The sequence below is a fragment of the Psittacula echo genome (genome assembly GCF_963264785.1).
Source record: "Psittacula echo genome assembly, chromosome: 1".
NCBI lineage: Eukaryota > Metazoa > Chordata > Aves > Psittaciformes > Psittacidae > Psittacula > Psittacula echo.
The window spans coordinates 94928683-94943943 of NC_137735.1; the positions used below are offsets into that span (position 1 = coordinate 94928683).

General features: G+C 42.7%; 1 protein-coding gene across 1 annotated transcript in view; it reads left to right on the plus strand.

Moving 5' to 3' along the window:
* CREB3L2 (cAMP responsive element binding protein 3 like 2) overlaps nt 1-15261 on the plus strand; it is a gene marked incomplete at its 3' end in the record, with an annotated part of 74351 nt that overhangs the window by 37337 nt on the left and 21753 nt on the right. Inside the window, exon 2 of the mRNA XM_080609652.1 lies at nt 4415-4631. Within this exon, the coding sequence (XP_080465778.1) occupies nt 4502-4631 (130 nt within the window). The 5' untranslated portion in view covers nt 4415-4501. The remainder of the gene's footprint in view (nt 1-4414; nt 4632-15261) is intronic.

Sequence of the window (15261 nt, forward strand, 5' to 3'; positions counted from 1 at the left end):
GCCATTAACTCCCAAGAAGGGAAAATCTTGCCTTTATGGGTGGTTCTCACTCTAGCATGTTGCGTGCAGGCTGGCTTGCCCTGCGCTGCTTGGAGAGTGGGGCTTGTTTTTGCAGTGCGTCAGGATGCTGCCGTTGCAGCATCCCTCTGGGGTGGTTCTGCTGGAAGGGGTGGATTGTGCTGCTGCTGCAGTCGGTGTGTGGGTCTTGGAGCTGACACAGTGCGTTTTCCAGGCTCAGCAAAGCCTGTCAGTCGTTTGATAATTCAGGTATAGTTATGAAGTGTCATCTGGGGCTCTTGATTTCCCTTCATTCCTTTTTCAGTGAGTTCTTAGAAAGTCAGTTTTCTGAGCATGACTCTTTCATTTTAGTCCATGTCACATCTTTAGACAACTGAGGCAAGCACTTCTGGAGGAGAAGTCAGCACTGCCACTCACCTCGCAAAACCTGAGTCTCTGTTTTACTTCAGAGGTGATCACTTGATCAGACAAACCCTTGTCCCTTAGGCAGAGCTGGAGAAGAGGGCCTTTGTCTGGCAGGAACAGGCAGATGCTGTGGAGAGCTGAGCCTGCGGCGCAGCTGGATTGCAGCCAAATACTACCTTCGAAGCTATCCAGAACGCACTGTGCACCCAGATATAAGGGCTCTCCTCTGCTTGCTTACCACAGGGTGATGTCTGTTGGTGTTCTGTGTTCCCCAAAAGCACCCGGGATATAGGTGAGAGTAAATGTCCAACCAGATTGTTGGTAGAACTGTAAGGCTGCAGCTTACTTTCTCTCCTTAAACAGGAACGCTGCTTGTTTGTCTTCTCAAGGCTCAGGGGAAAGAGGAAGCGGAAGATAAGGTTACAACTGCCCTGTATCCCTGACTTTTTAGAGGTTAAAATCCCAGCTGCACACATCTCTGCTATGTAGAGAGAATAGTTTAATAATTCAAACAGAGTCCTTGTACCAACACATGTCTGCAATTAGTGCTGTAACTGCCAGTGAGGTGTGAGGATAGCAGGAAGCTGGCAATGGGGCTATCTAGAGAGGTATTAAAAACAAGGCAGAAAAAAAAAAAAAGAAGAAAAAAAAGGCATGTTTTCAATGCATGTGCTCTTTTCTCCTGTGTTTTTTTAAAGGTGAGCTATTCGGATGAAAGATACCAAGCTGAAAGCCACAGACAAAGAATTTCTTTCTTTTGCAAGCAAATATATATACAGGCTGTAAGGGTAAAAGTCTCAATTTCCTCCCTGAAGTGCCCTTTCCTGTTTCCGAGAGCAGGGGGTTGGTTGCTACCATATCAGAGTTGAAGGTTACTTTGTGGGTTTCCAGCCCTGGAAGTGGCTGATGGCTGTGAAGTTGCAAGTGGAAGCCCAGAGGAGTGCATGGAGGGGAGGGGAAGGAGGGTTGGCAGTGGGAACTTGCTTTGAAAAGACAGAGGGAACAGCTTAGGTGTAGGTGGAAGTTTTGAGGAGCTGGAGGCCTAACTGCTCCTGAGTGGTTTCTGCTGTAACTGCTGCTCAGATGCCTTTTCTGTTTTAATTCTCTGGGAAAATGGACGTGCTTTCAATGAGACAATTGTTTTATTAAATTAAAAAAAAATCAAAGTGAGCTAGCTTTAAGCATTCAGTGTGGTAGGAATGCGTATAACATATGATGGATTCCTGTAAATCAAGGATGGTGGTTTTTTGTAATCACTGAGTGAGAAGTCCAGATTCTTAAACTTGTCTCTGCCCAGAGTTCAGTAGCTGTGTGGTCTGACCTGAGGCAATTTTTTGAGGCTTCTCTATTGACTGGTATTCTGAGTTGTATCACAGACCATTAAAAATAAGAATAAAATTTATAATGAAACTAGAGAATCATTTAAAAAACCTGATTGACCTTTTCTCTGCTATCAGACAATTCTGTTGTAAATGCAATTTGTTTTCTTCCTCACAGTTTGCTGCTGAGCAGCTGCATGTGAAAAGACGAAAGCACATAATGCTGATGAGCATGTCGAACATCCTTCCCCACCCTAAGGTCCTCTTTCTCTCTGGCTTTGGGAAGTTGAATGTGTGTTTCCGTCTTTGCTTTTCCTGAAGTGGTTTTAGGAAGATTCCTTATTCAGAAAGAGAAAAATAATAAAAATAATCTAATGCAGCTACCTTTAATCATATGGAAGAAGTAAAATGACATTTGATATTAATTTCTTCCATGTAATAGACATGTAATAGCAGTAATAGACAGAAGGCTAATAGAAATCTTTGTCAGTTTGCCAAAAATAGCTGAGTAGCCTGTGGTCATTTTGTCTTTCAGTTGAGTCTGTTAAATTAGAACATCTAAATAGTGTCAGATTAAGTCAACACTTAGGTATGATATTTTCAAGCCTCAGGTTGGATGACACTGGTGACACTAGCTGTGTGTAGAAACCAAGGGACAAATTCTGTTTGCAGCCCTATTTCAGTATCTGCTAGTCATCAGTCAGAATAATGCATGCAAGAGCTAGAAAGAGGGAAATATGCAAACAAATAAAATTGACTCTCACACTTAGCCCAAATAAAGTGTGTAGACTGTGGGGAAAAAATTGGCCTTAAGAAAAGGACTGCTGTTTTATAGGTTTGTCCTCAACTTTTGTTGTAGTTGGGAAGCATTTCTATCTCTTGTTTGCACTTTAATGGCTGCCTACCCTGTTTTACTCAGTGTCTTTATTGACGCCGCAGGGTGTTCAACTATTCTTGAGCATCCTTTTTCTTCTTTGTGTAGTGAGGAATTGTAGTTTATACTTTTAGCCTTGCAGATGTTGGGAGGCAGCCCTGGATGTCATGTGCTAGTGAGTGGTTCAGTATCAAAATTAAAATTAAAATAAACAAGTCTTTTTAAGGTGGTCATGACCCTCTTGCTGAGTCATCTGAGAGTTTGTTTAGTAATGTTATCATTTACAGTAAGTAAATATGAGGCTACAAATCTGTTTTGCCATTTGTAAAGGCTTTCCTTCAGCTAGCTTGCTGTTCCAGCATAGCAACTGTGGTCCTCTGTTTATTGCCTTATGTTTAGTAAATATTTTCTTTTCCTCAGTGTCAGTCAGAATTGACTGAAGCCTTATTGATTGTGAAAGAAGGCACAGTTAGCATTCAAGAACATCTCAGAAGAGGTGCTCAAACTTCCAGGGGACTCTGGAAGCTGGCAGTGCTCAGTGTTTTCCAGCATCAGGCTTCAAGGCCACAGGTGCTGCTGGAGCTGTGAAATATGTGTGCGTGGGGCTGTAAACACACCGCTTGTCTCATGGGTTTGTACAATATTGACTTGTTTAATTCTTAATTTAGCCTTCAGGAAGCTGAATCTTGAATTTCAGTGTTTGTTTCTGCAGGAGAGAGCAAGATAAGAGCCAAGATCAATAATGCTTGCAAAAACAGAGCAAATAAAACAGACATAGACTTTCATAAGATCATCCCCCAGTCAACAAAGACTCCTATATAGGATGGTAGAGAATGCCCGATTGTTCAGAAAAGCTTGTTACAATTCATTGTACAAATACTTTTGTACAAAAATAGAATTCTTTGTGTGACTGTGATGAACAGGAATGGTTTGTTGCAGTGCAGTTTCTTGGCCTGTCAAAGGTGTAATCTTCTGACCTTGGAAACAGAACCAAGAAGAGTTTTGGCTATTGATGGGAACTGCGCTTAAGTCTCAAGGAAGTAGATGGCAAGAGTTGGTTTGTGCTTATTTTGAATAAGAAGAAGTGTAATTAGTACTGGCTGTCAGGAGCTTTAGCTCTGGGGCCTAGAAGATGGATGTGGGCTCTAGTCCTAGGTGGAATGTGACTCCTAAAATAAATACATAAATCAACCAGGAAACCTGTTTTATGGCAAATGTGTTAATTGCTTGGCTGGGAATGTGCATGGACCCGTTTTCCTAGAGCGCACTGTATGTTCTGCACACCTAAAATAGTCATATGTGGTGTCAGAGTCTGTCTGAGTATATCTCTTTTTTTCTTCTCTGCTTCAGTGAACATTAACCCAGTATATTCTATTCTGCACATAAAATGTTCTGGTGGTAAATTCTGCAAGATCTTTCACTGCTGTCTGGGTTAAATATGCTTTCCAGGACATGGTTTTTGGTAGCATGCTGTAGTGAGTGCCTTTGGTAGGATGAAGAGGCTGCTCCAGGACATGACTACCATGCTTCCATTTAACACTTCCATTACAAGTTAATCACAGGCTCTTCTGTTGTAATGTATGCTTCTGAGAGGACTTTTTGTTCTAGCTGTAGCTGTTCAGCTTAAAGTAGTGATTGGAGGAGGAGGAGGTCATTAGGCAGGGCTGATAGATCCTGCCACTGACTGGTACGGATGCCTGGTGCAGATACTAGAATTGTTCTGATCAATGCTCTCCTGTTGTTGGCATGACAGACAAGCAAGGAGATGAACTCCTCCTCCTCTTTCTTATCTCCACAGCACTTCACAGAGTTCCTGGATGAGTTTTCACCTGATGTCCTAGGCCAGCTCTTGAATGATCCCTTCTTGTCTGAGAAGAACGAAATAATGGAGGTGGAACTGTCTCCGGCCTCCCCAGCACCCCTCATCCAGGCAGAACACAGCTACTCCCTCTGCGGGGACTCTCGACCCCAATCTCCCTTGACCCACATCTCGACTGATGACAACTTTAATGAAGGTAGTACACACTGAGCCGTTGTTTATTTGTCATCATGATGCTCTTTGCTAATTGATATACCTACAATGAAATCACAGAAGGGATTTGTTTTGTTTGAAGTCTGTAGGCATTGTGAATAAAGAAATTTGTCCATAGACAGGGAAATTCTGCTTGGCAGAAGTTACTAACTGCACTATAAGCATCTTGTGTTAGAAGTTTATCAAAAAGAAAATGGGAGAAAGGCCAGAAATGCACTTGTTTTCACATATCTGAATCTGTGGTTGTTGAAGAAAAATGGAGACTAATAACCCAAATGAGTCAAATTAGAATCACCATGAAGTCTGCGTACTGTAGAACATGGTATGTAAGCAGAAGGGTAAGGTGGGTGTTGTTTGGTCTTCTGAGAAAAAGCAAAGTGGAGATCTTATTGCTGTCTATGGCTATCTGATGAAAGGTTGCAGAGAAGACAGAGCTGGACTCTTCTGAGATACACAATGATAGCACAAGAGGTTGCAAGTTGCAAGAAAGGAAATTCCAGTTGGGTGTTAGGGGGATCATTTTCACCATGAGAATGAGTCAGACATTCGAATGGGTGTCCGAAGAAGCTATGAAGTCTTTATCTGTGGGGATATTCAAAGCTGAGCTAGGCAAGGCCTTGAGCAACCTGATCCAAATTGGCCATACTTTGAATGAGGAGTTGGGCAAGATGGTCTCCAGAGGTCTCTTCAAAGTTACATAATTTCTTGTTTATTAAAACCAAGCAATAAACCTTTTGAACTACCCTTATTTTCAGTAGTGAGTGTCTAGAGTTTTCTGGTATCCCAAAACGAAGATCAGGTAATCTTACTTGTTTCTAAATACACGTGTAGGGATGTAACTTCGGCTGTCTTGCTGAAGTCCTACAGTCTTTCTTTTCCTTTTCAGGAAAAAAAAAAAGAAGCCCATCAAGAAGTTATTGGTGATCTTGTAAAGACGTAACTGCAATCTTACATAGATTCTGTGGTTGCGGGAAATGGTGATGCACATAAAATTAATAAAACCAAGAGCATTTTGTAGCAGTTATCGTTAATTCAGCAGTATAAACATCTGGAGAGGAAAAAAAAGAAATGCAGGAATGGTGGAAGACATCCAACCTACTTGTTCCGGTGTGAAAATGCCTGCTGGCAGGAAGGGGAGTTCAAGGTGAAAGCTAGTGGTTGGTGGAGAAGCAAGGCCATAAATATCCTGTAACTATTAGGAATAATCACCATGGCAGCCTTTCACTCCTAATAATTGGTTTATGTCTTCAACTTTAGCTTTACAGTAAAAAGCAGTAGAGTATTAAGCTGCATCACAATAAAAGGAAGGGAGATTAGTGCTTAGTCTAAGCATTAACAAGCTAAGCTGTTTATGAAGATCCACCAGGACATGAGTTTTCAGAGGCTGACAGTTTTGTACTCCAAAGCGCTCTCTTAAAACAAGATGTGCTCTGTTAGAGATTTCATGAGAGGACAACTAATAAAACCTGTGAGAAGGCTTTTCAATGGTAGCATCATCTATATAAAGCCTTCCTATTTTGTATTTCCTAACCATTTTATGTGAATATCTTTAATACATACAGGAGATATTAATTGTAGCAGGAGAAACAAGCACAAGAAACTTCCAAAACAAAGCTTCTCTGAAAGTTAACAGGGAGAAGATTCAAACTAGGCTAAAAGTGAGGGGAGTTTCCTTTGGGGAAAAGTCCTGAAGAAATTCATACTGCTGAGACCACTGGGTAATTAATAGAGCTGTAGTCAAATGGTGCTTTAAAAAGCCAAGAAACATTAACAAGTGGGTTTAAAAATAGAAAATGAATGGAAAGCATTTCATGTTCTGTTCACTTTGCAGAGTGTTTCATAAGAGAGGAGGGGGAGGAGGAGTTTTTCTTGGTATACGGGATTTTATTTAATCTTAACCTTTCAATACCTATTGATTTCAAAACAGTGAAGCTCAGAGAAATACTTGAGGAAAATGGAGAATTACAGTTCATACATGGCTGGCTGATAGGTGTTCCAAGGCATCACTCTGACAGTTTTCAGTCCTTGAGTCCATGAGAGCAAGAGAGTGGGATTTTGTGGGTCGCAGTACTGCAGGGTTTCACACTGGAGACTGAAAGCATCTCTGTTGTTATGTGGTGGAGTTACTCAGTGCTCCTGACAGCTCTGGTGAATGCCAGTCCCAAGGTTGGAGTAAGGGGACAGAGTTTGGGAGCACCAGTGTTCTTTTGGGGAGCAGGAGCTACAGGGTATGGAGGGGGAGTTCGGTGTGCTCCAGCATGATCTCTTGCTGCTGGGAAGCTGGGAGTGGTTTTGTGGAGTGGTAGGGGCTGAAAAATGGGGTTCGCTGAGGGACATATAAGAAATGTGCAAAATATTACATTCTCCATATAAGCACCCCACCGCAGATTGGTGAGCTCTTACAGCTATCATGTTTCCATGGTTTTTCCGTGACTAGGCTTCATGATTCTGCAGGACCCTGCCCTGCAGGACTGAGTTTAGAAACAGGCTAGTGAGGATGCTCATGCATGACACTTGCATACATGTTTGCACATGTGCTATGGACACACATGCTGTGGACCCGTGTGCCTGCAGTCAGCAGCAGTGCAGCAGTGAGAGGAGGATGGCACAGAGCAGTTAAGCTGGGTCTGGATGCCATTTCAGAGCTTGGCCCTTAGCTCTAGAGGACCAAGGTGCTGGTATTGTGCACAAAGCATGTGACAAACAGGCTTTCTTCTTGCTTTGCAGTGAAGTCAGTAATGTGATGTTTCTTCTTTGTAACTCTCTTAGCAGTTCTCTTGGCAAGGAGAGGCTGGTGGGTTATTTCCCGGCAAGTGCATAAATACCATCCCCTCCTAGGCCAGTGGGTATTCATGGGCAGGCAAAGACAGGGGAAGAGCGAGGAGGGGAAACCCCAGGATTTTCTAGGTCCATATGGCCAGATAACCCACACTTGGAAGCGGTGCCTTTTACACACCTTATTGTCACTGTCACACCAGCAGTTACTCTGTTGGCGTGACCTGGAGCTGCTAACTCCTTTCAGCAAAGGCAGCTTTTCAGGTGCCATGTGCTAGTGTATGTTGAGATGCCAGCTGTTTCCCCACATCACTTCTAACTCAGTTCATGTTAATTGTCTGATGCTGATCAGCTGCTCAGCCCCCGGGTGCCATTTCTGTGCCAGCAGTGGGTTGGTGGCTACCAAGCCATGTGCTGATCTGGCCTGCCAGTGAGTGGTGCACTGCCAAGCAACCATGGGGGACAGGAGTGTCTTCTACCACATAGGTCTGGTGTTCTCAAGGGAAACCTATCTGTCTGCCTTTAAAAACAGCCTTAAAAACTGAAGTTTGTTTCCATGGCAGCAAGTCTGTTGGAGATGTCCAGGAGGCAGGAATGACTGCAGGGTGTGCATGGCCTATCCAGGGGCAGGGTCCTGCCATCTGCTGCCAGGCTGGCCCCATGTTTTGTTGCTCCACCAACCTGCCTTTATGTCCTCCTCCTGCAGTCCATGCCAGCCTGTTGGAGAAGGGAATTGGATTTTCGGAGTTGTCTCCATCTGGTTCAGTGGCACCCAGCATCTGCAGCAGTTTTCATCTGTGTATTCACAAGTGTGGGGTTCCAGAGCCCAGGAGTTTGGGAAAGCTGACTAAAAAGCCTGTCTTGCTAGGCACATGATCTTCAAGGCACGTTTAAGCCATTCAGTGTCTATTTCTGTCTTTGGTCTCCAACAACCTTACTGAAAATGTTATTTAATGTTTCCTTTCAGCCGTTGCGGTGGAATGAGCAGTCACTCTGTCTCCATAAGGACTTTACTGTCCGCTGTTGCAGCGGAACATTTAACTTCTGCCGTGAGCTGTTGGCCACTACCTGGCTATTACCACCAATTGACCTATTAGTGTAATTGTAGATCTTATATACAGTTTTTTTAAAGGTGCTAGAAGTGTAAAACCTGTCAAACTCATAATCCTGGGTTTAACTTTTCCAGTAAGTCCTGTTGACCTCAAGGGAAGAGCACATTTACGTGTCCATAGGATGAAAGTCCCAACACCAGTTTTCCCCAGTTATTCACTCTTCCAATTTCACTGTATTGAGGCTCTTTCCCAAGCTTTGTGCAGAAGAACTTCCCTGAATACTCACAGCTTGTTGCTAGTGTGGGGTCTCTGAGGGTGTCAGTTGCTAAATCTCTAGTTTATGAAAGCATTGGCAGGAGCAACTATTTTAAAGCACATGTGTTCAAGACATCTGGCATTTAGTTATTTGGTTTCCCACCACCCCCGAGAATCTATTCTTATATTCAATTTTGCATAAACTTTTAAGACTAATGATACTAGACAGAGATTTATAGGCCTGACCTTCTTGCTTGTAGCGGGCTGTCTGGACTTTTGTTTGCCTGATCTGGTGAATAAGGCATCTGACCTGAGGAGGGGCTCCAGGCTGTAACATAAAAAAGGAGGCTGTATCCCATGTACTGATTATCCCCACCGGTTATGCTGCTGCCTCTCTCACAGCAGGTTTCCTCTTTCTAGTTGTGAGCCCTGGGGTTTTGAGAAAACTAGAGAGTAGCTGTGGGGAAGCACACTGGGTATTTGTGAACTGGAAGATGCTTCTTGGAAGGAAATGAAGAAGCTGGGTGGGGAGGCTGAGAATAGGGCTGATGGATAAAGGAGACCTCCTGCTGTGCTTCAGGGCCTTTTGGGGCACAGATTCACTTCTGACAGTTGTAAACAGGGGGAAAAGATTTATTTTCTGTTACGGTTGGTGCATGTCTGTGTTCAGTTTTCCAGTCTCTGCAGCCTTTTGGAAAGGGAGGGCTGTGGGTCAGAGAACCAGGAGCAAGGCAAAATCTGAGTTTCAGCCTCCTATCTGACTTGAGATGCGAGTTTGGGGTCCTTTCCTATCTTTCCATGCTTTATCTTGTCAGCTGTAGGCACAGACTTTGTGGTAGTGGCTGCCCATAGCTTTGGAAGTGTGAGATCCGTAGGTGATAGCTGAATATAAGTAATACTGTGGGGCTGCTGTGCAGCAGGAACATGGAGGCAGAGATTGCATGGGGCACTTCATCCTCTGGTGAAGTGGTGGGGTGGTTCTCAGTGTGTGTCTATGGTTTTTGTGAGTGTGTTTTACTCTGTAAGCCTGGCAGGGCAGCGTACAGTGGTCAGCCGACTAGTCATTTGCATGGTTCCTCTCCTCAAACTGTGGCCAGGTGGCTGAGTGCCTTATTTTCCTTGTCCCCTGAGGGCTCTGCTTTTGATACTAGTCTTGGTCCCCACCTGCCTCTCCTGTTCATGCTTTCCTGCTCAGGAATGCTTTGAAGTCACTGTTGGATTTGAAGCGGCTTGCCTTGGCTAAAGGTCTGACAGAGTGATTGCAGAAATGGTATGTTTCTATTTTATGCTTAGCTGTGCCAAAACTGGGGCTGGCCCCAGAATATGATCTGTATTGTTATTGGTGTTTTTACTGCTGAGGTTATGGTTTCCTGTAATGCACTTTTAAAACTTGAATTTTGTTTTTAAACTTCAACTCTGTCTCCTTATGTGGTTTGAAAAAGAAAAAACAAACAAGAAACCCAGAGGAAACAAACAAAACCTCAGAAATCATAATATGGGGTTTCCACTTCTTCAGAACAAATAGGCGTTCAACAATAAATGCAGGCATCACCTCAGGCAGTGCTTGCAGGGAAATGCTTGCTTATGTATGGAGTCCACAAGCTGTAATCAGTGTCGTGCTGTCTCTTTGTTTAGAGGCTTCATACATGTTGTATGCTATACACACACATAGTATATGAGTATATATTGTGTCTATATGAGACAATGTTATGTGTAGTGGATTATATATCCTAATTTTATTTTTTTTGTATAGGCTATATCTAGAGAGAAAGAGATATGTTGTTCTGCCTCTGCCTTTTTTTATCCAAGTACTAAATCAGTGAAATGAAAATGGAACCTCCTCTGCTTTGACTTTGAAGTGTGGACAAAGAAATTCATTTGTGTTTTGAAAAGATGCTGTCAAAGCCATACTGATAATTTTTGTGAGCACATTGCAATGCAACTTTTATCCTGTGTGGGTTTTTATTTTTCTGTGTTTAGGATATGGGGAGGAAGCCATTTGATGGTGATAGCCTATATTTGGGCGATTTTTATTTGGAAAGGTAACAGTCAGCATCTGCGGTTTTAAAGGATGAGAAGACTTTTGAACTTCTATATACCAAGGAGTTTGGAAGGTCCAAAATCTTAGTGTTTTTCAAGCCTGCAACTTCTACTTGGGCAGCAGCCTATCTGAAAAACGTCAGTTTTGATTTAGAGGTGGGCATTTTGGTGCTTACTGTTAATAATTGACAACTTTATTTGCAGTCAGACCTCCTTTAGCCTCCAGTTCCACATACGAGATCTCCATGCGATCTCCTTACGGCCGTTCTTCCTGCTGGAGCAAAGAATCATCTGCTCTTAGAAACCTCTTTCTTTAGGTGTTTGTAGACTGTAATTAAGTCCCCTCTCGATTTTTGCTTGGATACAGTTTAAATGAACCTGCACTTCCTTGGTGTTTCTCTACAGGGGCTATCTTCTGGCGACTGAGCTAGTGTAGTTCCTTTCTGAACAAAGGGACATTTGCAGTTCCTTTCCAAAACTGTGTCAAGTGACCACAGAAGCTGATTTCCCAGCAATAGTTTCCCTAATGATGTATATTAGGGGAATACTCCTCCCACTTCCAGTCCTGCTGTTTCTGAAACCAGTGATCTCATTTTCTCTGCAGTGTTGCACTGGGAGTTCATGCTCACTTACTTAGGCACTGTGAGCATCAAGTCCTTTTAATGCCAAAGCCTGATTGCTGCCATAATATGAATATGCCTTCACAACATCTGCATGGGGCGTGGGGAGGAAAATGGAGGTGGGTGAGAGAGAACTGTTTTATTTGAATGTAGTACTTCTTTGGATAATTTTCACATATGTTATAAAAGACTATGGATTTTTTTAAGGTATTTAATAGTATCAAGCTTTAAGGCTGTAAATCCAAGCTAGCCACCTCAGTCTGTGCCTCACTCCTATGTATGTAAAGGGTGATGCTATAAAAATAACATTTTTTTATTTTGCCCCTAAGTAAAAGAATTAAAAACATCAGGGACTGTATCGCAGCTGACAGCTATGCTTGGGTAAAGTCATAGTGGGAAGGGAAGTTAAAGCAGAACCTGTAACTCAGACATCTGACTGAAAACTGTCAAATTCTTTGCAGGAAAGAGGGTATTAACTCTGATTGTTTAGGTATTGGAGGAACAATGTGTCCTTGTTTCTATCTTAATAACTTTGATAGTGATACAAATAATCTGTGGGGTTTAGGTGGACTCCATGCAGCTCAGGGAGGGGAATGCTGGTAAGACAGGTGATCCTTTGTTAGGAGAATGGCTACTTCTGCTGTGTGTAGATGACTGTATATCACTGCCTTTCATCTTTGCCCATTTATTTAATTTTTCCTTCCTGGCAGGCACTTTAAAAAATAGGACCCTGATGTTTGGTATTCAAACAATATCTCCTTTGTCAAGGCTGTTTCAAGGGGTTTGGTTTCATTATTTGTGGTGAGAGTGTGTGTGCATGCTGGGAGGGGGAAATGCCATCTGGAAAATCTGTTAAGAGGAACTGTTTGTCAATGAACATGGGCTCTTACCTCACAGGAGTTGGCGGGTAGCTTTAGTGGTGTTGGAGGTCAGCATTTCAGGCATGATAAACAGGGCTTGTGCCTGCCAGGGTGTGCTACGTGAGCCCAGAGCTGGGCACTGGGGATGGTGTGAGCCCAGAGGGGAGACAAGGAAGCGGTTATTCCTCCAGAAATGTCCAGTTTGCCTTCAGGAGGCTGGAGAGGCTCAGACTGCAGAGCTGGGGACTCTGAACTTCCTTACGAGTGGCATGTACACCAGCACACCCAGAATCTGTGCATCAGCAGAGGCCCCTTTCAGGTTCCTGATGGGATGTTTCTGCTGACAGAGGTGGAGCAGCCATTTTCCCCACAAGCAGGTTGTGTCCCTATTCCAGAGGTGTTTTCCCCATGTTCCCAGTTTGCATCTGTGTTTGTGTGGCATAGAGCTAGTGAGAACCCTTGGATCCTGCTGCTAGCTGTATAGGGGCAGCAACCTCAGAAGTAGAATGCAGGCAAGGATGCAGTGCTTATTCAAAGTACAGCTTTGCAAACGTGGACCCTTGGTGCAAGTGTGAATGCCATCTGAGTCAAAGGGTCTTACTAACCTGTGATGAGCTGAGTCTGAGACTGCATACTGTTGTGCAGATGCAATGCAGGCTGTGCATCTAGGCTCTGTGGTTCGTAATGACAGTACAAGGTCTGTCATGGACCAGAAGGAATTAGTTGAAGCCCTTTTGCTCAAATCCATGACACAGCTAAGAGGGAGATTATTTAAATACGCTTTGCTGGAGAACAGTTTGACTCCTGAGGGATCTCCTTGCATTACGCTGTCCAGAGAGGTCTCTTCTGTTACTTGTGCAAAGCACTTTGACCAGTAGTCTGTTGTGGTCTCCTTAAGTTTGTGTGTTTGTCTTTCTCTAGCTGTTTTATCTATTGGTTGGACAGTGAACTTGAGAAGGTGAGATCTGCCTCTTCATTCTACTTATGCAGATAAGCATATCTCTTGATGCTTCTACAGATCTTCTTTGCAGGCTTGTTTCAAATGACATGCAGTCATGCATCTCTTTTCTGTGTGATTATGATCTGTCATGGTGGTAATGGTGGTATGGGGTTTTTTTCTTTCCCCTTCAAGTTTAGGTTCAATGGTATACCCCTCAGGTGGGTTTGTTTACCTGGTGGTGCTGTCTTCCTTTTTACTGTAGGGGGAAAAAAAATGTGAAAATGGTGAAATGATGTTGTTTCTCTGAGTACTTGCATTCTTTGTACTTGAGAGGAGTGAAGGTGAGATACAGAGTGCAGCTCTACCTTAATTTGTTTAAAAATACACAGCAACTCACCAATGCAATGTGGTTATCCATGCAGAAAGTGTCTCTGTTAAACTTTTTGATGACTAGTGCTGAAATGAATGCGGGGAGCAAGGCAGATCTTTTTATTTACTTCATAAGCTCTATTTTGCTGTACATCACAGAGGGTGAAATTTAGTCAATTTGGGAGAAGATCTGTTTTTTCTCTGGAAAGGAGGTGGGTATGTTGGACAAGATTGAAGACTCACTTGGATAGAATAATGTTGGATAGAAATATTTTTTAAAAGGAAAGCAAAACTTGCTGGGAACTCTGATATTAAAAAAATGTAGAGTTGAAGGAAGCATTTTTGACCTTGTTTTCCACTTTTCCTCCCCTGCCTTCTTATAATACTATATGGAACAAGGAAAGAAGGAAAATGTTGAGGTTCTTCAGAGAAGTATGAGTATCTTAGAAAGCTGCACATGGTGTTGTTAAGAGATTATGTTTAATTTTTTACATATATATAAATACAGATATATTAAAAATATATTAAAAAATTGTTTTTGAGAAACACAGAAGTAGTATTTTGCCATGTGCAAACACAGCCCTTCTTGGTTGTGTATTTTTCATGTACACCTAAATCACACATACTGATTATCGCTTCAGCTGTGATGCATAGAGGAGCACTGAAATCCATGTCTGCTGAAAACTATAATTATAATGTATATGGTGTGCAGCATAGAAAGAAGTTGACTTGGGTGTGTTGTGCACCCAAATCCAAGTGTATAACTCGGCCTTCATAATGGACTTTAAAGATCTTAAGTTTTCATTGTGCAGAATGTTGCATAGCCTTTTCCCTTTTGGGTGTAGTGATCTGGAGAAACTAAAAAGGGAAAGTCAACTTGTGGTATGTTGAGTAGATCCTACTAGCATTGCCCATCTTAACAGCAGATGGTGGAACCTACAGCAAGATTAGTAAAAACAGGGGACAGAAGGAGTTCGCTACTTGGACACCTTGCTGTAGATAAGCACAATGTGCAGTGTTTACACTTACGGTTCTGAGGTAATTATGTCCTATTTTGAGCTTCCCCTCTTGCATTATCTCATACACGGCATTTTAGAACATAGTGCATGTTGTATCTGGGACCAAGCTGGACTTGCAAGGAGTGCAGATGGGAAAGGACATGTTCAAAGCTTTTCCTATCAGTGTTAACATTGCCTCAGTTCGCTGATTGCACTTATTTTGTCACCTTGTAAAGCTCCTACATTTTGGGGTTTGTTTGTTTTGTTTCTTTTTTAAAGTGGCAGATGCATACTAAATGTGAGTCTACAGGAAAAGTGGGATGATCTTGGTAACGGAAGTGGCACACAAGCTTTCTGAAGGAATGTAATTTTAGACATGGACACAGAAGATAAGATCTTAGATGCATGTGTCACCCTGGGTTGCTGTGATGAATGGGTTGTCTGGATGCTTGGTTTGAAACTCTGATGTTTAACTTCCAGAAGTGGTAGTGTTCACAGCTGCACCTGGAAACTCAATGCATACTGTATTTTGATAAAGTATAACAACAGTGCTAAATTGTTTGAAAAATCCAATTCCAGTTACCTCCAGTTAGCCATTTTAAATTACTAGATACTTTTGGCCTAAGTCTCTCCATGGTTTACTTGAATTTTCAGGACCTCTGTGGAAATAAATTCAGGTTTGTGGAGCATCTCCCTAGAAGGGA